The following is a 25,158-nucleotide window of genomic DNA, read 5'->3' on the forward strand; positions in this document are numbered from 1 at the left end:
AATAACTAATTCGTTTAAATGAAATAACTAATTCGTTTAAACGAAATGATTTCGTTTTTACGAAATGTTATTTCGTTTAAACGAAATGATTTCGTTTAAACGAATTAGTTATTTCGTTTAAATGAAATCATTTCGTTTAAATGAAATAGTTATTTCGTTTAAACGAATTAGTTATTTTCGTTTAAACGAAATGATTTCGTTTAAACGAAATAGTTATTTCGTTAAAATGAAATGATTTCGTTTAAACGAAATAGTTATTTCGTTTAAACGAAATGATAAAAAAAGTCTCCCATTACCTAAGTGGAAAAAAAGTGCGTAACATGTCACTTTAGGGGCGCCGTAGAAAACTGATATACTGGTCTTATAAGATGTTATTATTTGAATGCTGACAGTAACACACAGAAAACTCGAAAACTCCTTTCATTGGTCATTTCACTGTTAGTAGTGACAGGAGTCTGGTACTAGTAACCTGCTCTCGTACACCTCTTAACTGCTGGCAGAAACATAATTGAGAATTGTAAATAATTTAACTGCTGGTATTGCAAAATGTATAGGTGAATTTTAAACTATCTCGTATTTATACCAGTTAACTGCTAGCAATAACAGATATAAACACCTAGTAAACTGCTCTCATAAATCATTAACATTATATGAAACAGATAAATTGTTCTTAGCAATATTTAAATTCTAGCAATTACGAATATAGGAGACTGGTGAACGTTCTCATAAACAATTTAACTGCTGGCAGTAAAATGGTAAGAAAGGTGACGATACTGCTCTTAGTAACATCATTCTATTGCTGGTATCATTAATTACCTGTAGTAACATAAACAGGAAACTGTATGAAGCGGATCGTAGAAACATCTTGTAACTGTTGACAGTAACATCTATCTGACACTGATACCAGATATCGTCATTTAACTGATATAGGAAATATAAAAAAAACAACTCAAAAATTCGTATTTCAACAGCTTTCAATATCATATAGAAAACTCCAAAAACTGCAGTAAGTGACATCTATATGTGCCATTCTCATCATCTAACTGGTAATACAGCTTTATGAATTGTTGTAACTGCTGGCAGAGCAGATAACTGGTGTTAATACAAACGATCAGTTGCTGTAACTGCTGGTAGATAACTGCTACACGCAATGAACTGCTGTAACTGCTGGCAGTAGGAGCAGTTTACTGTTGTAACTGCTGGCAGTAGGAGCAGTTAACTGCTGTAACTGCTGGCAGTAGGAGCAGTTAACTGCTGTAACTGCTGGCAGCAGTTAACTGCTCCTACTGCTGCTACTGCTGTACTGCCAACTTCACGCCGATCACTTTTTTAAGGTCCGATTTTGTTTTCGATTTTGTATTATCATTTTTCATGCTTTCAACAAACTGGTATGTGTCCAATTCGTTATTTAGATCCTGTATAAGTCCATCTAAATTCAATAACCGATCCGACTCGCTCGCCGGCCATTTTGGCGTTGCTGAATGACGTCGATGCCAGAACGCGCAGACGTCCCGGTTACCCTGGGCCATTATGATTATGGCGCGTGAGGCGCACTGCGCCATTACGGATTCGTCCACAGAGGCCGTAATGACCGTTTATAACGGCTTTTTGTTACTATTTATAGTAAGGTATATAATAATAGCAAATAATCAATGTTTCTATTTACAAATATTTACAAATAAATGTTAATGTCTTATCACAGACAAAAATTAAATGGGATCTCTCAGAAAAAATGAAGAACTAATATAAATAAGAATCAGACATATATAAATCAGATATATAACAAGAGCTGTCTGTTGACAGCGCGCTCGACTATTCGAAGCATTGATGGAAGTATGGGGTCAAAATATTACAAGAGAGATTTTCAGACAACCGCCTTGGAAGCTTAGTGGTAAAGCGTCTGCTTCGAGAGCGGGAGGTCGTGGGTTCGATCTCTGGCCGCGTCATACCAAAGACGCGCTTGGCGATCAGAATTAAGAGGATAGTGCTAGGACTGGTCAGCCTGGTGTCAGTATAATGTGACCGAGTGGGATATCATGCCACGTGTCTACGGCGTGATATTCCAGTGAGGCAGCACTATAAAGTTGGGCATTGTGCTCACTGCTACAAGTAGACACCGTCGTTTATATAACTGAAAAACTGTTGAAAAAGACGTTAAACCTGAACACACACACACACACACACACACACACACACACACAAAAAAGAACAAGAGGGCCATGATGGCCCTATATCGTTCACCTGAGTTTAATTGCTTGCTTTAACAAAATTTCTTTGCTAAAGCTTAAAAAAAAAGATTCTTCAAGATAAGTACTGAAAGCTGTTAAAAAATTATACAGGTGGTCCAAATCTCTTTGCTGTAGCTTAAAAAACAAGAAAGTAGTTCAGCAGGTCTGTGTTAATAATATTTAAGATGAGTATTGAAATATGTATCAAAAGTTCTACACGTGGTCAAAATTTCCATGTTTAATCTTCAAAAAACAAGAAAGTAGGTCAGAAGGTCACGATTAAGGCTATTCAAAATGAGTATTGAAATCTGTATAAAAAATTATACAGGTGGTACATATTTCAATACTGTTTCTTCAAAAAACGAAAAAGTAGGTCAGTAGGTCATGATTAAGACTATTCAAGATGAGTATTAAAATCTGTATCAGATATTATAAATGTGGTCCAAATCCTTTTGCTGTAGCTTCAAAAACAAGAAAGAGGGTTAGTAGGTCAGAGCTAGGAACATTAAAGATGAGTACTGAACTCTTTATCAAAAGTTATTGACATGATCCAAATTTCTATGCTGTTAAGATCGGTGTGCAAAACTGTATATGTCATCCAAATTTCAAGGCTATCTCTTAAAAAACAAAAACGTAAGTCAGTAGGTCAAGGTCACAGTGGAGTGACCCCTAATTACTTGGGGTATCAGGTAATTATAATTAAACAGTCTAGGAAATATGATCAGATAATTTTTGAAGTAATTTCCTATATATACAAGTGATCCCCAGGGCAGGGTCTCTTTTCGCCCAAGGGGCATAATTTGAACAATCTTGTTAAGAGAACCACTAAGCAATGCTACATACCAAATATCAAAGGCTTAAGCCTTGAACTTTCAGACAAGAAGTGAAATTTTTTCCAATATAAGTCTATGTAAAACTTAGGGCCCCCGGGGCAGGACCTCTTTTCACCCAAGGGACATTATTTGAACAATTATAGTAGAGGACCACTATGCAATGCAACATACCAAATATCAAAAGCCTTGGTCTTGCAGTTTCAGGCAAGAAGATTTTTAAAGTTTTTTTCCTATATAAGTCTATATAAAACTTGGGACCCCCTGGGTGGGGCCTCCTTTCACCTCAGAGGCATAATTTGAATAATATTGGTAAAGGACCACAAGGCAATGCTACGTACCAAATATCAAAAGCCTAGGCCTTGCAGTTTCAGACAAAAAGATTTTTAAAGTTTTTCCTATACAAGTCTATGTAAAACTTGGTACCCCCGGGGCAGGGCCCCTTTTCACCCTAGGGGCACAATTTGAACAATCTTAGTAGAGGTCCATAAGGCAATGCTACATATCAAATATCAAAGGCCTAGGTCTTCTGGTTTTAGATAAGAAGATTTTTAAAGTGTTTTCCTATATAAGTCTATATAAACCATGTGACCCCGGGGCGGGGCCATATTTGATCCTAGGGGAATAATTTGAATAATCTTGGTAGAGAACCACTATATGATGCTACATACTAAATAACACAACCCTAGGCCCTGTGGTTTTGGACAAGAAGATTTTTTAAGTTTTTTCTTTCGATTGCCATGGGTTCTGCTTGGAATTCAATTCTTTGAACAGTTTTGAAAGGTAGCCACCCAAGGATCATTCCTGTGAAGTTTGGTGTAATTCTGCCCAGTGGTTTTCAAGAAGAATATTTATTTAGGAATTGTTGACGGACACACGACGCATGACGCACGTTGCACGACGCACGACGGACATTGAGCGGTCACAAAAGCTCACCATGAGCCTTTGGCTCAGGTGAGCTAAAATAGATAAGACAAAGAATGTACCTGCATTTGTGGATTTAGATAGGTCTTGCACTATATGGCAATGTGTGACCATGATGGTAAGCAAGTGTTCAAAGTAATTTCTATGTCAAAAAAGCCATAACTAAGCTAAAGTCCTTGTCCTAGTTATGTAGTCTTGCCTGCATATGTAGACTATGATGGTAAACAAGTGGTCAAAGTTTCAAAGTTTCAAAGTCATATGACAAACAGATTAGGCAAAATATGGACTGGTATGAAAAACATAACTGATTTCCAAGTCCAAAAAGAGCCATAATTCAGCCAAAATCGTTGACACATTTATGTACTCTTGCTCACAGATGGAAATCATGATGAATAACAAGTGTTCAAAGTTTCAAAGCCACATTTCAAATAGTTTTGACAAAACCTTGACTTATAAGAAAACTGAACCAATTTCCATGTCCAAAAAGGGCCATAATTCAGCCAAAATACTTGACAGAGTTATGTACTCTTACATTCAGATGGAAATCATGATGATAAACATTTGTTCAAAGTTTCAAAACCACATGTCAAATAGTTTTGACAAAACATGGACTTGTACAAAAATTGTACCATTTCCAAGTCCAAAAAGGGCCATAATTCAGCCAAAATAGTTGACAGAGTTACGTAATCTTGCCTACAGATAGAGACTGTTATAATAAACAAGTAATAAAAGTTTCAAAGCCATATGTCAAACACTTTACACAAAATGTGAACTGGTACGAAAAACTTAACCAAGATTTCTAAGTTAAAAGGGGTCATAATTCAGCCAAAATCCTTGATGGAGTTACGTACTCTTGCCTAAAACTGGACATGGTGATGGTACACAAGTGTTGAAAGTTTCAAAGCTTTATCTCAAAAGGTTTTGTCAAAATGTGGACTGGTACGAAAAACTTAACCAAGGTGTGACGCTGACGCTAACGCAGACACCGACGCCGTGGTGAGTAGGATAGCTCTACTTATTCTTTGAATAGTCGAGCTAAAAACTGAAATTTGAAAGAAATGGCTTATTACAAGTACTTTTTTCATTACTGAGCTCATCTTTGTAATATATTCAATAAAAAGTCTAATTTTTCAGTCTAATAAATATTTTTAGATCAAATTGTCAAGGAGAAGATAAGCCTTACTCGTGGATCAAACTCACTATCCATAGATCTGAGCTATTGCTAAGTGGCTGGCTGGCAAAATTATCACCAATATCTACTTCAAGCTATTCAAATCAATTTTCATGCATCCGATGCAACATAAATATGTATGGAAAATTCATGATATAATAGTGATTTGTACTTGACCTAAAGATCATCAAGATTAACATTCTAACTAAGTTTCATGAAGATACAGTCATAAATGTGGCCTCTAGAGTGTAAACAAGCTTTTCCTTTGATTTGACCTAGTGACCTAGTTTTTGACCCCACCTGACCCAGATTTGAACTTGACCTATAGATCATCAAAATTAACATTCTGACCAACTTGATATTCAGCTCGGCTAATTTGTTATTCGGCAGTGGTTACTGATCAAGCGGTAGTAGTTATTAAACATCAAAATGACAAGTTAGCACTGCCAAATCATGAAATGTAACCACTGAAAAAAGGGAAACTTAACAACCACCGATTGATGTAAAGTGATAACATCAGAATGAAAAGTAAGCACTACCAAATGACAAGTTAGCACTTACCACAGTGAATGGCAATAAACAATCAAAGTCGTGTTTGGCGTTCCATAGATTTAGCTAAATACTTTAAGTAAAGAATGAGACATTGAGATCAATGTGACATCTGTTTTGAAAATATTAGTGTTTCTGCAGGTAGAAAATGCTTTTTCAATCCCGGTTGCTGGTGAAATCAATTCATTGAATTTGCTTAGTTTAAGTGTATTTCAAATTCCGCGCCGACTTTTATAACTGAGATGCTTTATATAATAAGAACTACAGGCCGGCCTATTCCTTTGGTTTAAGCGGATCACTTGTTCATTTTACATGACAGTTTGCATATTTAGATTCTAAAACGAAGATTATATCCATTCGAACAAGTTATCTTTAAAGAAGTTCAATAATCACTTCCCTAAAACATGAACTTCAACATCTATTTTGCCGTGGTGGGTGTATCCTTCTATATCATCTAGTAAAATATCATTTCTAATGATTTCAAAAATGAACGGCCGTTCAGACATGTTAAAATGCATTGTTTTGCAAAAGTCCCTTTTCCCTTTCATCCCATTGGCTATTACAACGCTTCCCCTGAGATTGATGTAGGAACATTTAGAGGTGGCGAGTGTGAGAATAAAATATCCGCGGCTTTGGAATTTAAACTCTAACTTTATTTGTGTTCTGCATACTTCTGCCGTAAATGAATTTACCGTCATTTTAGTATCTATTTGTAGGAAAAGGCTTGTCCCACTCCAGCCTTCATAATCATCAAAACTCAACCGTTCCTCCTCCGGGGTGTAAGCGCGGTGGTAGTTATTCAACGTCATCACTCTTTGCAACTCCGCTTTCAGCTTGTCAACTGTCAGGTTTGTTTCCGTGTTCTTCTTCTCCATTTTGCTGATTAATTTTTGTAGGATGACATTTTTCGCTTTTAATGGAATTGGAGTTTCACCTGCAGCTTCGTCAAGAGTAGCTGGAGGCATTTCTGCTGCCATAGCGGTGCATTTGTGAAATAGATCTTCAAGCGAATAAAGACAAGCCAGGTTAAGTAATTTGCACACACTAACGGCTGAGGTTTTATTATCAATTCCGTTCAGTAAGCATGCCTCACATTTTGATTTTAAAGCAACCACTTGATATTCTTCCGCTAACGCAACGATTTTATGGGCATTGTTAATGGTGACATCTTTCATTACACCTGGATAAATGCATCGCAGGAATTCTTGAATATCTTCGAATTTCTTTCCAGGTAATGTCATTTCGGCTTCTCCCTTTTCTTTGAACTCTGACTGGAACATCCTTTCAAAAACCGGCGATACAAGAGCTAGAATGACTTTTGCGACATAAAGTCTTTTGTCCTCCACAATGAAACAAAAATCTTCTCTCCATGTTTTAGTCGTAAAATCGCGGTCGGACTTGTCCGTCTCCGCTAAACTAGATTTAGCAAAATCAGACATTCCATCTTTTTCCTTGTGCGTATCCATTTCTAAAGAACAAAACAACCAAAAAAGAGTTGAAAGATTTTGGAATGCTAGTATATATAAACAACGATTTCTATTATTCGCTTCCGATTACCAAGGTACGTCCCTTTACTGAACAAAACATCTACAACTTTGCTAGCCATTTAATTGCTGAAAGGCGAGCACGGTAGTCGGCGTCAGTTGACAAAGGCGGTGATATATGTCTTTATTTATTTATTTTTTTAACGAAACATTTATGCCGAAAACGATATTTCAATTATTCGCCTGCAATTACCACGTTAGGTCCCTTTACTGAAAATATAATAATATTCATGAACCCCGACACACACAAAAAAAAAATCATTTCTTAATTATACAATCATGTCAGTCCAGAAGGCGAAAAGACGACGTTCGGCGGGACGACGTTTGGCGGGGCGACATTCGACTGAGCGCGTTCGGCGAGGCGACATTCGGCGGGGGCGCAATAACGACGTTCGGCGGGGCGACGTTTGGCGTTGTGTTGTTGCGACAGAACAAAATAACGAAATAGCACAAATCAGCCACCATAAGGGATGCCTCTCTATTTCATGGTGGTGAAGTAAAGAAGGAAATAAACTGGATGTCACCAATAATACATGTATGTTTTAAGTATATTTTAACTAATCAAGTTATTTCCTGTAACTGATCAGAATAAAACCATTTACAATGGTAGTAGTAGTAATGAAGAAGTGCCGTCATTTATTTTCATTTCGTTTTGTATTTATCTGACTTAAAAATATAATATCGAAATAAATATTATTAACAGCATAACAAACAGGATTAAACTATCAATACTTACATGCTTTTGCAGCTTTATTCCTCACAAATAACTAAATGTGGACTCGTATTCGTTAAAATCGAATGTCTGAAACTTCTAATAATTAGAGCCAGACTGTGATTATCATTTTCAGCAAAGCAGATCGGTATATTTTCTGAAAATTCATTTCAGGGCGAGTTATTTTTAAATACAAGGACAAACTCGAGTGATTAAAACAGATCGAACCCTTATCGGTGAAGGGCATGTTTTTGTTTTTTTTTTTGTTTTTTTTTTTAAATATTGGACTCAGGATTTTCTGGAAGTAGTTGCGAACACGAGCCGTGAAAGGGCGAGTGTGGGTAGATGTGAAAGAGGGGACTCCCCAATATGTTTTTTAAATATGCATCGAATGCATTTCTTGCGATTTAACGTATATTTGTGATTTTTTTTTGGATTATGACTTGACCTTGGTTTCTCAAAGAAACTAAAACAGAATCATAAAATCACAGAATTTCAATTTTTTCTTAGATGCGGCTAACTACCTAAGAAGTGACCTCTCCTTAATGGCATGTTCTAATCTCTGGCCTGGCCTGGCCCGGCCTGGCCTGGCCTGGCCTGGCCCGATGAGCTCTATTTTGTACTGGGCCGGGCCAGGCCAGGCCAGGCCAGATTTTATTATACATAGACAAATGAATGGCATAAAATCTAAATATACAATTACAATAGCAGGCAGTATTAACCTGCATTGTTTACTTGACAACCAGTCCTCTATAAATCATTAATTAGTTGTCATTCATCTTATTTGAAATACAGATTTGCACTGAAGAAAATGGTGTAACTAAATGATAACTACCCATTTTTTCTGTAATTAAATTATTTAAAGTCAACTTTAACACTTGGTTTTAAAACTAATGGCTAATTTCATTGATAAGTTTACCTGCTGCAATATAACTGAATATTTACATGCACTGAGAACACATCTCTATGGGAATTGTAATTACAGGTTGTGTCCCTACTATCCTTAGCTGACCTTTTAACTGTTCAGTTGAACTTTTAATGTGTTTGGTTTAGTTAAGCTGATGTTCAATCTATGGAAAAGTAATGAAAATAATATTCATTAATTGTGGGACCTCTAACTCATTGTCAGGGTGTTGGCATTTTAGATTATTGATATTTTTCTTGCACAAAAAAATAATGGTGCATTGCGTTTATGTTATTTCTAAGTGATATATTTCATGCTAAAAGATGCTCTTGAGCCTGTTTCACAAGACTTTGTATGATTTTTTCCACATACTTAGATCAATATAAAAGCAATCTTACAAAAATATTCAGTATGTGTATAACCTAAACTACAAAATTTATATATCGCTTCCCCGCACCATACTATCCCAGGTTCTAGAACGGAGGTAGCATTATTTTAGAAATTGAAAGTTGTTGTCCGTTAGTATTGACAGGTGCCACTTTTTATTTTACATCATTTTTGTAACCGAAATTGACCAAAATAACATGCAAAGTTTACCAATGGCACAGTGGCGTAGTGATAAGTTCTCCGACTTTCACACATGTTACCGTGGGTTCGATTTCAATTCAGATTGTTTTCATTAAATCAATATAATGTCATTTTATTGATACTGGTTTTATTCTTACAACATTTTATTGTAATAACTTGTATGTAGAATAATGTCAAATACTTGTGTATTTCTTTCAATAAATGAACAATAAATCACGATAAGTGGTAATTTTCCTGCATTCTAAGTTTACACAGGAAATTTTAAAAAAATGATAATGAAAATGATCAAACATGTGTTTCGAACTTACAGTCCCGAGACTGGTAGCTGAACGTTTATCAGCACAACTTTATCTGCATGTACGACCTGGCAGTAAAGAAATATTTATATTTTATTTGATTTTCAATATTTATATTTTTATTTATGTTTGGGCACAGTTTTTTTTTACAGAAGCATACAAAATATATTCTTGAGTGCTAGTTCAATAATTTCGGACAGTACTAAATAATCCTCAATAGACAAAATAATAAAATTAGTTAGGTTATTCAATTTGGGGAAAACCAAACCACCAGTCAAGGGTCAATTGAGGTGGAGATCCCCTGATAATAGTCATAACAATTAATCAGGCAACACCTTTAGATTAGACATAATAGTTTTGTTAGCTACAGGCTTATTCCCAGGTGTATAATTTACAGAGTGGGAGTTCAAAATGTATTTATACAATGTCTGAAATATCCAAACTTATTCCAAAAGTCAGATTTTAAAGTTGCTATAGAAATCACTTTCACGAAATTGACATCTATGGCCTGGCCTGGCCTGGCCCGGCTCAGTCGGAAATTGGGCTCATCGGGCCAGGCCAGGCCAGGCCAGAGATTAGAACATGCCCTCCTTAATTACTGAATTATTTTAATCAAAATCTCACAAGCGTTTGAGAATGTTAGCGAACGTTTTCATTTGAAGTAAACAATAAATCTTGAGTAGCTGTTTAGGTTAGTATGATTAAGGGTCAATATTTTAAACTTCGTGAAACGATAAAGTAATAGCTGCACACTTGCATGTAAACTGTCTGATCGACTCATCGTTGGATCAAAATTCCCGTTTAGATATTGAATTATTTCAAGAAACTGAAACTGAAACTAAAATTGTATAATTTGATTAAACGCCTATTTCTTAACAATGACATATTCAAGTGCGTTATAATAATAATAATAATAATAATAATGACGACGACGACGATGATGATGATGATGATGATGATGATGACGATGATGATGATGATAATAATAATATAATATTATTATTTAAACAAACAGTCATGACCGCATCCTGCCCCCTGAGGCCATTTTACCCCTATGGCCGAATACCAGTGCTTAAAGTCTTACATGGTACGCCCAGACGGGTTGCATATAGAGGTTCAAACCCCATGGAATCATGAAATCACTTAATGAAGCCATCACTTATTATTTTGTAAAAAAAGGAAAGAAATACTATACACTAACCTGTCCATAGAGCCTGTACCAGCAAGTATATTTAATTTAACAAACACTGAAAATATAAATGTTGAAAAGTAAAACCTTTTACAAAATTCTTTTAAAAACTATCACCTGCTGTTATCGCATATAAAACAATACCGGGTATCATTTTTTAAACAATGCAATGAAGTCTCTGAAGATTTTTTTTAATGTAGATATATCAAGTGATTTACCTTTGCATAGATCTAATGGTAGTTCATTACACAGCTTTGGACCAATAGTACAGAAACTTAAAACATTTTTTTTAACTTGTTGTATGGAACAACATAACAACATTCAGAATTTTCTGACGATCTCAAACCTTGTCTACTGTACTAAGAACATACTCTGTAAGCAATTTTGATAAATACATAGGTGCTCTGCCAGTGTGACAGCTATACATGAAAGAAAGTATCTCAATCCTTGCTTTCACCGGCAACCAACTGAAGTCATATAATGCTTGTTTGGAACTGTTTTTCCTCTTATTAATGTAAAGTTTCGCACACATACGTTGCATCTTACGCACCTCACCGTTAGCTACAACATACAGTATGGCATTGCAATAATGGCGGTGTGAAATAACTAGAGACAAAACTAAGATTTCAGTGGCTGCTTTTCTTAAATATTTTCGGATGTTCTAAATTCGTATGTAATTCAACATGGATGTACGACATTTTACGACATGATCTTTAAAGGCATACAGACACTAAATAGAAAAATGGCGCGAAAAAAAATGGTAGAATGCAATAGAATAATTTTAGTGGTATATGTTTGCAACTTTGCACTAAAATTATTCTATTGCATGTGCTGCGGATGAAGAACGTGAATAAGAAGAATAATATGTATGAATGAGCAAACGATTTCGATATTTTACTCAAACTGTCTTCTTTTCAAAGTAGTGGCGCTGATTATTAGACTAAACAGTTTTTTCTGACGCATAGCACAAGACATCAGGCAACCTTGATCATCAGACTTTAGTTTTACACCCCATTCTCTCTATTTAAAGATAAATAATTACCATTTTTTCCTACGATTCCTTGGCACGTCATTCAGAAATCAGACGAACTCTGTAACGTTTTCCAGGAACTCCGTAACAGTTATCAGAAGAAAACATGATAGGTTATCAGAAGAACTCAATCCTTCGTGTGCACTTCCTCCCCCGTGATATTGCCAAGTCTAATTTACAGTGATTGCAAATAAATTGGAACTAATCGGAACCTAAATGGTATTTGGTGGATTAATCAGAATACCTGTAACGGTATTCTCAACACTGAAACACATTATTATAAAACCGAACAATCACTTTGCATAAATAATTTCTGCTATCTTACAATCAGATGGAAGCTCGCTTTTATAATACTTTGTTAGTTGATCATGCTTATGAAATAAAGGTTTTAAATAGTTTTTTTGTGTAATCAAATAACTGCACATTTATTGTTATGTCGTGATTTTTTTAAAGACGGATATCGAGCAAGCAATTAGTGTCGAGCCAGCTCGAAATTCGTACTTCAGATTTTGAAAAGCTGAATTTCAATATAATACTGAAGTAGTATAGTAATTGTTTGTTTTGGCGTTATTTGACCTCACTTAACCTCTTGTTTCTATTTTATAAGTACACCTTAACCTTACCCCAAACTTATAATACTAACTCGATACACCTGTACCCTCAAAATCTTTTAAATCTTTAGTTAAACCGAATGAAAACCTCTGATTTAACTAAAGATGATTTAAAATGAAGAAAACATATATTTAAAAATGAAAAAACCAGAAGGAAACTTTGATAGAAAATGAATCTTTAAACTCCACACTAAAAACAATTTACAATAGTTTTGTCCTTATTAATTAAAATAATTTATAATAGTTTTTTCATTTTGTTTTACATTATTAACTTTTAGTATTTTATACAGTAAATCATACAACGGTACTTTATCTTGTAACATTTTAATGAAAAATAAACAATAGTAACCACAGAGTGTACTTGTTTTGTCTTGATATTGAACATTGTTGTATTTTACATTTGGTATATACTTAATTAATTACTTCTTTCGGCGGAGGAAGCCCAAATGGATCAAAGTACAAAGTACTTTTCAGAAAACCTCTGGTTTTATCAAAGTACATATTATTTAAGTAACAAACCCAATGTGTTCCAGGTCCAGCAGAGTCATCTAAATTGATTATTCCACACTCGTCCTTTACTTTTAATTTTAGTAAATTATTTCTACTAAATACACCCCTAAAGTTTTTAATTTTTAATTGTTTAACCCATTGTTCAATTTCAAAGTTAGAAATTGGTTTGTTTATAAATTTTATTTTTTTTACTATAGGAATTCGTCTGTACGGTCTCCTCTGAGAATCAATCTGTATACCCTGGCCGTGTCCCTTACCACTTAACAAAGATGTAATCAAAGGTATCCCTAGACTAACAGCCAGCATACCCAGGAACCCGCCGTCTTGTTTTTGTTTTTGTGTTAATTTAATCACTCCAGATCCTACTAGTTGCTTTCTTTTATTAGCCTTGTTAGCTTTGTTAACCTTGGTGGAGACGAAGAAGAGTGTGGTTCAGCTTTTGGCATTATGAGGATGTACTGTGAAAGTGAGCTGCATACTACATGGTTAGGTAATGACATCACTTTTGTTGCGGTTAAAGTCACTATGATACTATGCAAAACTAAATTCGTATCGACTTTGTCTATGCTTTATGAAAACTTATGTATTTTATGACTGTAGCTGTCAGCTTTAATATTACTTAGTTATAGAACTGAAACTTTACTAATGGATAAAATAAGATGAAACATTTAGGTCAATCTGATGTTTCGGTTTTTAATCTTTATTTCATTATTAACTTATTTTTTGTCTATTTGTCTATTTCAGTATCTGAAGGGTTGAGTTCTGCGGTCACTGAACGAGGAGTGCCATTTTGAATTGTTCATTATTATTGTAATATAAATAATTTAATAATGTATTTTACTAAGTGACATAAAGTAAATAACTATAAATTTTAATGGGTGTTTATTTTCTCGCAACCACGTCCAAAGACACAGATAGAGGTGTGCCTGTGTTGCATTAGACTGTTATAAATATCACGAGTTCATACAAGAGGTAAATATCATGAGTTCATAATACAAGCAATAAATATTGAACTATTTTCCCAGATAAATGTTGGTGTCCATACAAGCAGTTTTATCTTATAAATATCATGACTTCATACAAGCAATAAAAATCGCATTATTTTCCCACATAAATATTGGATTTCATTCAAGCAATCGCATTGTTTTCCCAGAGATATATCGTGAGTTCATACAAGCAGTCAAAATTGCATAATGTTTTCTCAGGTAAATATCGTGACAATCTGACTGAAGTAATTGATCTTCTAAACGAAGATCTGAGAATGACCCATTCACATTCGTCTTATGTATATTTTGGATTTCCGATATTGCTATTTTTATTTTCGCAAATCTATTTTTACTTGAACCAATCAGACGACTTGTTTCAACAAGCATCTGGCTGAACCATCAAAATAGCGTCGAATGTCAAAGGGTGAGAAAAATGTGCAGTCAGTCCGGGGCTCGAACCCGGGACCTCTCGCTTACAGGGCAAGTGCCCTACCGACTGAGCTAACCGGCTGTCTGACACCTTAAGCGACCAAGCCCGTACCATGACATATGATTTCTCTCAAAACACGAGGGCGTAGCCGCGATGTGGTCGTCATAAGAATTGTAAATACGAAAAACCCAGGCTAAATATAGATTTTTTAAACTTCTACTTTCACATACAAAATGTTGTAAGTAAGGCTCTGATTGGCTACCGGAAGGGTCATCAGAACGAGTCTATCAATAGCACGTCTTCATATCCTATGTTCGTAGCGTTAAGGGGACGCATATTGCTACATTCACAGTTCATATAGCAATGCGGAAGGGGTGCATATTCAAGAAATCGATGATGGGAAAATAAAAAACATATTCCTAAACTGATATAATACTGATGGACACCTGTAATATTCAGTATTTTGTGGATAAGGATGTGGTACTATGAATGTAATAGGAAAACAGAGGTCTTTGTGAAAGTACATTCAACACAAAATATTAAGCTTTTGTATAAGGAAAAAACAGGTTTTTTACAATAACAGTGTTCCAAATAATGTTGAAGGGATGAGATTTTCTTTCTAACATACCAGGTTTGCTTAAACATGTAAAAATTTAAAGCCACGTCTGTTCATCTCGGGATGGACGCCATATTTGTCATTGATAAAAAATGTAAACAAAAAAATCAGAGTGGGATTAGCATTGCAAGGGCATAACATGACATTCTACACAATGAATACCTTAGAACAGATATCTAAGATGCTACACAGGTCAGGCGGGTTAAATGCATAATGTCGATCACTTGAAATTCATATTGAAAAGGTGGTTAATTTTAGTTTGTTTACATGGTTTTTAATTTTCCCACGACTTCTCGGCGATTCACTGCAAATGTATTACTGCGCCGGACGAAAGGTAACTCTAATAAACAACGGGAGACAACTTAGGTGTCAGCACGTGTACGATTTTTAAAAAAACATGTCGATGATTATAATTTCTTATCAAATAATGAATCCTATTCAGATATTCGTCTTTAATATTATAAAATTATTAATTTCTGTGGACATTTGTCAAATAATATTACTTACAGTGGACTACTTTGCGCATCAAACTGGTTTCCGCTTCAGTTGTGAGGCACTTCCGTTATACATTTTGACAACAATAACAAAACACAAAATGAATCAATAAAGTCACTTATAAACCGACTGCTACTTAAATCAGTGTAAGTAAAGTTGTTCTTACAACATTATACATGTTCGTTACGTTATGAGATAAAGTTTATCTTGAACTGCATAATCCATTAATTACGTTTAGATGATATTGCATTTACAACTTATTTGACCCCGTTTTTTTACGTGAATGACAGCATTCTCGTGCAACTCGTGCAAACAGAATTATGAAAAGTATGGTGGAGAATTCAAGGACAAATTATAAATGACATTAAAGTGAGGATAACTGTATATTCGTCCAGTTTTGATCATTGACATGCCTGCTGTGTATTAGTAACTTTTGTGAACAAGATTAGAATGTTGCTTTTGCACATATACACATTGATTGGACCTCTCAACCAAATTTCATACCTTATTTTTGGGATTTTTAAGACAATACAATTCAAAAGTTTGTTGAATGTGTTTTGATATTTAAGTGCATTGTAGTTCATGAATACCAAGTTAAGAATTAATAATGACAACATTTCTAGGCCTTTATTGTAAGCCACTAGACTTCTGTAACGATAAATGTTTAATGTATTAAGGGGAATATACTCTTTTAGTTTTGTAATGTGGCATTCCTTGACCACCGTATCTTTTCTTATGCACTACTTTGTAAACAAACTAAATAATGTGTTTTAGCTCACATATGCCAAATGAAAAGCAAGACAGTGAACTTATTTCACATTCTTTCTTTAAATTAGAATCTGTAGGACATTGATAAATGTTTGGACAAAGTGTAGCACTATTATTTTCGCACCAAAAAGTCTTAATTGTTGACTTTGAATGAACACAAGAAGTCTTATGTAATTCAACAATAACTTTCTTGTTTCAGTTTTTCTCATTTTTATTTTAGTGAGCAATCCTTTGTGTACTTATAACAGTTGAAACAGTATTCATTTCATTTACCAAAACCTTGTACTTTTTTGCAGGTAAATTTTATAATACCCCACCCACTTTTTCTAATTTCAAAGTATGCGTCCCCTTAATTGGAGATGTACTTTAGTCAGATTGATATCGTGAGTCCATTCAAACAGTGAAAATCGGGTATGGTGGTAGTTTTGAAACACTTTCAGAAATAGCACACTTTTAAGCAAAAAGTAGGTTGCAGTGGGTTCTGCTTAAAAGAATGCTGATATGTTTTGGTAAGACAGAAGTTCGTTCTCATCTCTGAATAAATGACGCTCTCGTGAAATTATTACATTCGACGTATAACCGCCCGTCATGTATAAATAGTGCTAAAACACGGTTTATCTATAAATTATTTCTTAAGTGAATAAATGGTTACAAAATGAACAATCCTATCACATAAATATATTCAATTTACGACCTTACACTGAAAAAAAAAGTTTCATAGAAACAGAAATTATTCCAAATGTTTTCCAAAATCGAAAATTTATTGAATTCTTGTATATAAAATAAACACTAGTAAAGGTCATTCAACATTGCCCACAATGACTTATACAAAAAATATCAAACATATTCAAACATGTTATTAAACTACTTTTCCCTTTAATGTTAGTTGATGCAATCATGTTCTAACTCTATTTCCTTGCATTTCATGACAAATGCTCAAAATTAGCTGCTTGCGACCACCGTCTTATACATTTCACTTTCTGGTCAGATACTTTAAAAAAATTCAGCGCTATTTAATTTCTAAATTAACATACACTTCGCACTCATTTTGAATGTTCCGTTTGTCCGGAAATGTGTATATTTGTTCACCATTTCCTGTATTTTCTGAAAGGTTAACCATCTCGTATGTTGCCGCGACCATTCGTGCTTCTTTTTGTCTAACGTTAACATTAGCCAGCTCTTTGTACGTATTTTCACATTTCTCTGCATCATCTAATTGATTCACACTATCGTACGTTTCCGTGGCGACTTGTTCTTCTTTATACTCCGTCTGCAAGGAGTCGTAAACCATCGCTGTGTTTTCGTAATTTTGGTGATGTTGCAAGTCGTCATAATTGTGTGTATCAGTAGATTTTAAACTAGTACCATTTAGTTTCTTTTGTGTTGTTGTAAATATTCTATGTCTTCGTATAATTAAATAACTACCAATAGCTAGAACAACACACGTGACCGCTCCGCCTACTGTTCCTGCAACAGCAGCACCAACTGTACTTTGGAAAACAGTCTCTCGTACTCTGTCTACCATGTGAAGAGTAAAATTTTGAGTTAAGCTGCCCATGGAATTTACTACCAACAAAGAATATAATAATCCAAAATGAGACTCTGTCACATTGATGATAGTGAGCTTAAACTGTGTTACATATAAATAGATTTGATCTGTCTGAATTGTTGCAACAGTTATCATCTCTGAAGAGGTGTTTGTCATTGGTTTCCATGATAACCCGTCCAAATGCCGCCATTGGTATCCGTTTGTCTGTAAGAAAGGGTATACCAAAACATTGAAACTAAATGTTGCCGACGCATACATACTACTGGGTATATTTTCCTCTATAGCACCAAATGCCTTATGCCGACATCTCACAAGAAGAGATATATTTCTTGTTGATGGCTGTCCTCTGTTGTATTTATTCTGTCCTGCACATATGTAGATTCCACTTTCAAGGTACGTCACATTGCGCAGAATATGAGTGAAAGGATCAGTTGACGACCATGTCTCTATAAATGTTGACATGAAAAACAATGTCATTTCCGACTTTGGGTTAGCATCAGCCAGGCAGTTGAAAGTCACGTCAGTACCTTCATCAACTGTGATAATATTTTGATTTTCAAAACCAGGCACGAGGAAAGAAGATATGCTTGACTTGTACATCACATTTAGATGGAAACTTGCAGAGCTATTTCCATAAATTTTAGGCCCTTTTGTTGGTTTCATTATTTTTGTCACCATACATACATACTGCATGTCGTCAGTCCGCGAAACATTGTATAACATGAGGTCTTGATTATTCCATTGACGTACATCGTTCTCTCTAATCCATCGGATAACTGTAGACGCAGGATTTCCCGATGTATACGGACACATGACTGTAAATGAGGAGTGTTCAACAACACTTTTATCCTCAAGCACACCAGTGATAGGTGCGTATAGAACATTCAAGTTAATACTAGCGTTAGATATCCCGGTCACCGTTTCTCTCGATGATGGTGTCATTGTGTTTTGTGCTTCACATATATACTCTCCATTATCTGTAGTTTCAATACTGTTCAATGTCAAAATTTGTGTATCAACACTGCCGAATGAACCAGACCTTATCCAGCGGTATAAATTAGGAGAAGGTATGCTAGAGAAAACACATTTAATATTAAGAGAATTACCTCGTATTACTCGAATAACCTCAGATACTGTTGTTGAATTGATTCTGAAGATAGGAATTGTTGGTGGGTAAAGTATCTGAACATTTACGTATACAGACTGATTTCCGGTTAGTATGTGCGATGATTGGCACGTGCATCGTCTGTCAGTTCCACGAACAGCCCTCCAAGCAAACGTTCTTACAAGTTGATCATCAGCTGTTGAACCTGTCCCTCCGTTGTAACATATCCATGTCAGCACAGGCATAGGGTTAGCTCCTGATATAGCACAGGATATTATCCCTTTGCTTTGGTCAATGATTCGATATGTATCGCCATTACTATAATTCATTATGTTTGGTCCATCATTAGGAGGGTAAATGACATCCAGTGTTGGTCTGTGGGATGATTCTATGACTGGTCTTCCTATTACATTTGCTCCGGTGCAATATAAGCTTACGTTGTTGTCAGACCGTGATGGGAGAAAGCTCAAACTACTGGTTGATTTCTTTAGACCATTTTCAATAGTTTTAACAGTTGTGGAAATGTTCGTTTTTTTCTCTTGTTCTTTACTCTTTTCCAAGCTTCTGTACCACATGATATTTGCAGATGGCCTTCCAAAAGAAGTTTCGCATACAAATGTCAACGTTTTATTTTCTTGTATTGTCACAATCTTCTGTACTGGTGAAGTTATTGTTATCGATGTTATAGGCACCAAAACAGTCAGCGTCACATAATTACTGCTGGTGAAGCCCACGCTACATGTCCAATTTTCACCATGTCGTGTTCTTGTCACATTGTTGTGTTTGAGTGAAAACTGGTTTTCTCCACAATCACAGTTGTACTCTGGACGAATTAAAAATCCAGTTGTCATACAAGTGCCACTGATATTCGCAACAAATGCCGAGACACCTGGCATTGAAGATGTAGTCCATAAACTGAATGGCTGTTGTTGCCTGGTGTTGTAAATACACGTTAAAGTAATATTTTCGTGTTCAGTTACCTCGGCTACAGTTGGGGAAAGAATGACTGCACCAGAATATACTCCTGTAGCATACATTAGTCCAACTAAACAATGCAGAATTGCCATTCCTTTAAGCTTTCTATGAAATATAATAATTCAATTTGTAATTTATAATTTGAGAAAAAAATAAGTCCATTAGTAACAACAGGAAGTTAAAAACAAGTTGTAATTTAATATACTGTTAACAAAGTGCCGTTTATGATTTTTGAGATATAATTTTGTTTATACAGATTACACAAAGTTCTCACATCAGTATACATGCGGGAGCCATTCACTTATAGTATAATTAACAAATAATCAAGGCCTTCGAGTAGTTTATCGTCTAATTTACCACGGTTCAGAGTTCAGATGCGTAGGAATTGAACCACAAGGGCGTTAGCCCGAGTGGTTAAATACTGAAGCATCTGAAGTTCCTGAACGATGAACCGTGGTAAATTAGACGATAAATCATCTTCAAGAAGAAGGCCTTGATTGTTTTCATTCCGACATGCTCATTGACATATTTCATTAAATGTTGTGCCGGACTTCATTTAGAAGTAATGTATCGGACGTCATGCGGCAATTTGACGTCATAATTGACGTCATAATGCTCTCTTACCGGTCCGCGCGTTAAACGTTGTTTATCGCAGAATATACAGAGCTTGATTTCCTTCTTTGTTTAACTGGAAATCAAATCGTGACATGTTAGAATGCAATTTAACCAACACACGCAAGAAGGTAGCAATGAAAATAGTACATTTTCCCCTTAAAAATTTCCTTCAGCTCTGTGTGTGTACGTGCGTGCGTGCTCGCGTGTGTGTGCGTGCGAGAGTGTGCGTGTGCATGCGTGCGTGCGTGTGAGAGTGTGCGTGCCTGCATGCGTATGTGTGTGTGATATATACCAGAAAAAAGGATTAACATTATGGAAATCTAACGTATTTGTGAATTATACCAAGTGCCTTCATGTTCTTTTATTCCAGTTTATTTGTTTTGCATGTATGACAACTTGAGGAAAAAAGATATATATCGATTTGTTTTCATATTTTGTACATAATCCATGAAATAGCCATTGGCAATATGGGCTAAATTCCTTTATTTGAAATATTTTGTGACAACGTTAAAACATTTTTGTGAAGAGAAGATAATAAAGATAATTCCATATTATATATACTTGTTTATATCATTCTCTGCCCATCAAGTGATTGGTAAAGTGTATAATTTTCAAAATGTCAAAGGGCAAATGCAGTTGGTAAAATTCAGAACCATCCAAAATGTATTAAGCAGTTTTGTAAAGAATCAGACAAGGAAGACCTTATTTTGCAGGAGGCTGTATCCCTATATATTCCAGGGTGTATGCTAAAATTGACTGCGAAGGTTAATGAACGCTATAAGATCTTTCGGAAGCATTAAAAGCATTTAAGGAAGTCCTATTTGCTTGTCCTGTAAAGCTTTAAGTTACGGGGATAATGAACTACAGATGTCTGTATTCCTCTCCATGGAAACTTGATTAATGTTTTCCAGTATTAATTCTTTGGTGCGAAGCATCTAGGCTTCAAATGCTGCTGTTAAACATTAACTCAGGTGGATCCATATCTATTCACAATGCATCTTAGTATCTACTTCATGAAAATGAATATTTCCCCATTACCTAATTTGGGTTGATACAATGTTATTCCCATTGTAGGCAGATGTTTTTGTTTTTGTTTTTATTTTGTTTTTGTTCTTTATTTTCCAATGACAGACGTGCTGCATAGGCCCCAAAGTTCTGAAAATAGTAATAAAGATGATGCTTACCTGAAATGAGTTTTTATTTTTTTTATTTTGCTTTGCAGTATAGTAGGGTTATTATAGCAGTTATTGACCTGCAATTTTGTATTCGGCTAAAGTGGATGTTGCCAGGCCTGCGCCGAGCGTGATCTGGTCCGGCTTAATCCGCGAGAGCTAAATGCATCATTGCATATCAAGATATTGCTTTAAAGACACAATTACGTACATTAACCTATTTTAGTGCTATATCAGTTTTAGGCAAACAAGCGACCAAAAGCTCGTTTGCAACGGTGCACTATTTGGCGCAGGGAAGACGCCATCATATCTGACATCATATTTGGCGTCAGTCATTCAATATTTTTCCGTATACGATATGAGCTGAATACAGGACTTTGTATTCACTAGTGAAATACAGGCTGTATTTCAGACAGAAAATTCGTAGGTATGTAATAAAACACGATACTGGTGAACGAAAATGGTCAAATGATACCGAATGTTTACTATGATATGTTATGGTTTGCTTCAACTGTACCACGCAGCTGACTGGGATTTCATAAACCATTAACAGCCATATAAGTCGCAGAAAGAGATCATGTTGGTATATCCAAACTTTAAGATTTTCCAGGAAGTTCTTTTAGACTATCCTGGTTACTATTGTCTGACTGTGCAGTCAATAAAATCTTTGAAAATAGCCCATGGAAGCATAGAAGCAACATAGCAATAGACCCGACCCAACTGAGTCTGTTCATGAGAGGCAATGAAATATGCAACACTACACCAACTACAGTTCTGGACTAATGAAAACTTACCTTGTATACACAGTGTATAGACCGTAATTTGACCTTTTTCCAAGTACTTATATAGAATCCTGACTTTCTTACTTTGAACAGCATGTTTGCCCAAATTCAGCCTTGTCATTAACAGTCTCAACGATCCTTTGCTTGGAAAAGAGAGTCTTTGATGATATTTATGTCGTCAATGAATCTCCTGTGTTACTGAAGGCAATTTCATGAACTTGTCTATGGTACTCTTGATTCCCCGTACCACCTTGATCATAGAAAAGCTTCTGTCTAAAGAGCTTGACAACATCTTTCTCCAGCTGTAATCAAGGCTCGGCAGTATGTTTAATTATATATATATATGTGTATATGATTGGCTTGCTGGTGGTGCTGTGAAACCACCTTTATCAGTTGATTTGGTATGGAGTCACAAGTGTTGGCTAGGTCAAACCGTACTAATGATATACCTATGCGGTTTATTCTTGCCTCATGTAACAGTCGAGAATGGGCGGTAGTATGTTCGATACACTGAATAGGTTTTTATTAATGTTTCCTTTATTTTCATACAGCGGTAAAATAACTGCCTTGCTTCAAACATCCAGAAAATTTCAGAGTTGAGTGTGATATTAAGAAAATTACATTTAACAGGAAACATAACCATTAGCTTTAGATTATTTAAAATGCTCAGTTAAAGTATTATCAAAAACAGATGGAGATTTACTTTTACTTTTTTCAGGGAATTAATGGCTTCAAATCTACGTCTACGTCTACGGGGATACTCCAAACAATCAATTTCTGACCATAACTGGGAGGGCGGGGCAGTTGTTAAAAAACATGTTTCTATGATACATGATATGAATGTGTTAAGAGAGTAAGAGCAGTACTATATACAGATTAGTTAAAAATAAAAACAGGATGACATTAGTACATATACGAGTCTAGGTCAGATGTGAAGGACTGAAGTTTCACACTGTCCTTGATGTTATAAGGCACTTGGCGTTCCAGTATCAGATCGGGAAAATGTGTGTTCTTGAAGATGGTATGATAAAGTTTAGATTTCTAGAGACTGCCAGGTGGTTATGATCTACAATGACGAGGTTGTGTGATATTTTGTACAACATTATTAGGGATATATATATTCTTCTCTGTTCCAATGTCTCACGGCGGCCATTTAAGAGTTTCAAGCATTGATGTTACGCTGCTTTTGTATGAGTAATCATTCACGACATATCTGGCAGCAGCTCTTTGTACCTTTTCTGTTTCATATGCTAAATTTTGTTCCTACCCTGGGTCGGACATATTCCAGTTAGTATGACCCTGGGTCGGACATATTCCAAATAGCTTTAAGACAATTCCGAATTAGTATGACCCTCAATTACAGCAGCCATCTTTAGTACGACCCTGGGTCAGACATATTCTATATAGTATCACACTAAATCGAATTAGTACGACCCTGAATTAAGATAAATCCATTTAGCTTTAAGACAATTTGAATTAGTACGACTCTGGGTCGGACATATTCCAGTTAGTATGACCCTGGGTCAGACATATTCCAATTAGCTTTAAGACAACTCGGAATTAGTATGACCCTGAATTAAGATAAATCTATTTAGCTTTAAGACAATTCGAATTAGTACGACCCTGGGTCGGACATATTCCAATTAGTATGACCTTGGGTCGGACATATTCAATTAGCTTTAAGCTAATTCCGAAATAGTATGACTCTCAATTACGGCAGCCATTTTTAGTACTACCCTGGGTCGGACATAGTTACAATTAGCACAGGCGCTTGAAGCTCTATCAATAAATATATACATTACCATATCCCACCCACCTAATATAATATCTTCAAGAGATCTAACCTGCACATATATTTCGTTGATAGAGCTTCAAACACCTGTGCAATTAGTATGACCCTGGGTCGGACATATTTACAATTAGTATGACCCTGGGTCGGACATATTCCGATATGTCTGACCCTGGGCCGTACTAAATATGAAATAGCTTTAAGCTAATTCCGAACCTGGGTCATACTAAATATGATATGTCCGACCCTGGGTCGTACTAAATGAAATAGCTTTAAGCTAATTCTCAATCAGGGTCATACTAATTGGAATATGTCTGACCCTGGGTCATACTAAATCGAATTGTCTTAGAGCTAAATCGGCATTTTCGACCCTAATGGTACGCCATACTAACTAAAATGTTCCAAAAAAGTTTCACACGTGGTCTTATTAATCCCGACTCGAGCATGTTTTTTTTCTAGATCTGGCATATCTTACGATAGTTTTGAAAGAATACAGGCTGACTCGGACCATGGCTGATTCGGACCAAATTTACTTGGCTTATTCGGCCCAAGTTATTTAAGTTTTCCTGACACTAATGTCATGAGTAAAAATAAAATTTATGAGTATTAAGTTTAATGTCTGATGCAAAGAATAATTAAAGTCCTTATTTACCTGCTTGTACGGTGTATATTTTATGTCCTTACCTCAAGTTAAACCTCTATATAAGCTATAATCAACATTATTTTCTGAAAATTGCTGAACCATCCAAAATTTATGGTCATTATTGACAGTTAAATAAAAGTTTGTGGT

General features: G+C 35.4%; 2 protein-coding genes and 1 long non-coding RNA gene across 3 annotated transcripts; 1 reads left to right on the plus strand and 2 right to left on the minus strand.

Annotated features, from left to right (window-relative positions):
• Positions 1-1,644: 1,644 nt before the first annotated feature.
• Positions 1,645-8,416, minus strand: LOC123532377 (uncharacterized). The gene is made up of 2 exons (XM_045313804.2): positions 7,983-8,416; positions 1,645-7,170 (listed from the first exon to the last, which is right to left on the minus strand). The coding sequence occupies exon 2, from the start codon at positions 7,166-7,168 to the stop codon at positions 6,092-6,094; it is 1,077 nt and encodes a 358-aa protein (XP_045169739.2). The 5' UTR covers positions 7,169-7,170; positions 7,983-8,416; the 3' UTR covers positions 1,645-6,091.
• On the plus strand, positions 7,387-13,925 carry LOC128559818 (uncharacterized). Its single transcript, XR_008372659.1, has 3 exons — positions 7,387-7,781; positions 13,473-13,576; positions 13,831-13,925. It is a non-coding gene; the product is annotated as an uncharacterized LOC128559818 (long non-coding RNA).
• A 2,567-nt stretch (positions 13,926-16,492) lies between these two features.
• On the minus strand, positions 16,493-20,104 carry LOC123545432 (hemicentin-1-like). Its single transcript, XM_045331751.2, has one exon. The coding sequence runs from the start codon at positions 20,100-20,102 to the stop codon at positions 17,391-17,393; it is 2,712 nt and encodes a 903-aa protein (XP_045187686.2). The 5' UTR covers positions 20,103-20,104; the 3' UTR covers positions 16,493-17,390.
• Positions 20,105-25,158: the final 5,054 nt, after the last annotated feature.

The sequence above is a fragment of the Mercenaria mercenaria genome, chromosome 1 (genome assembly GCF_021730395.1).
Source record: "Mercenaria mercenaria strain notata chromosome 1, MADL_Memer_1, whole genome shotgun sequence".
NCBI lineage: Eukaryota > Metazoa > Mollusca > Bivalvia > Venerida > Veneridae > Mercenaria > Mercenaria mercenaria.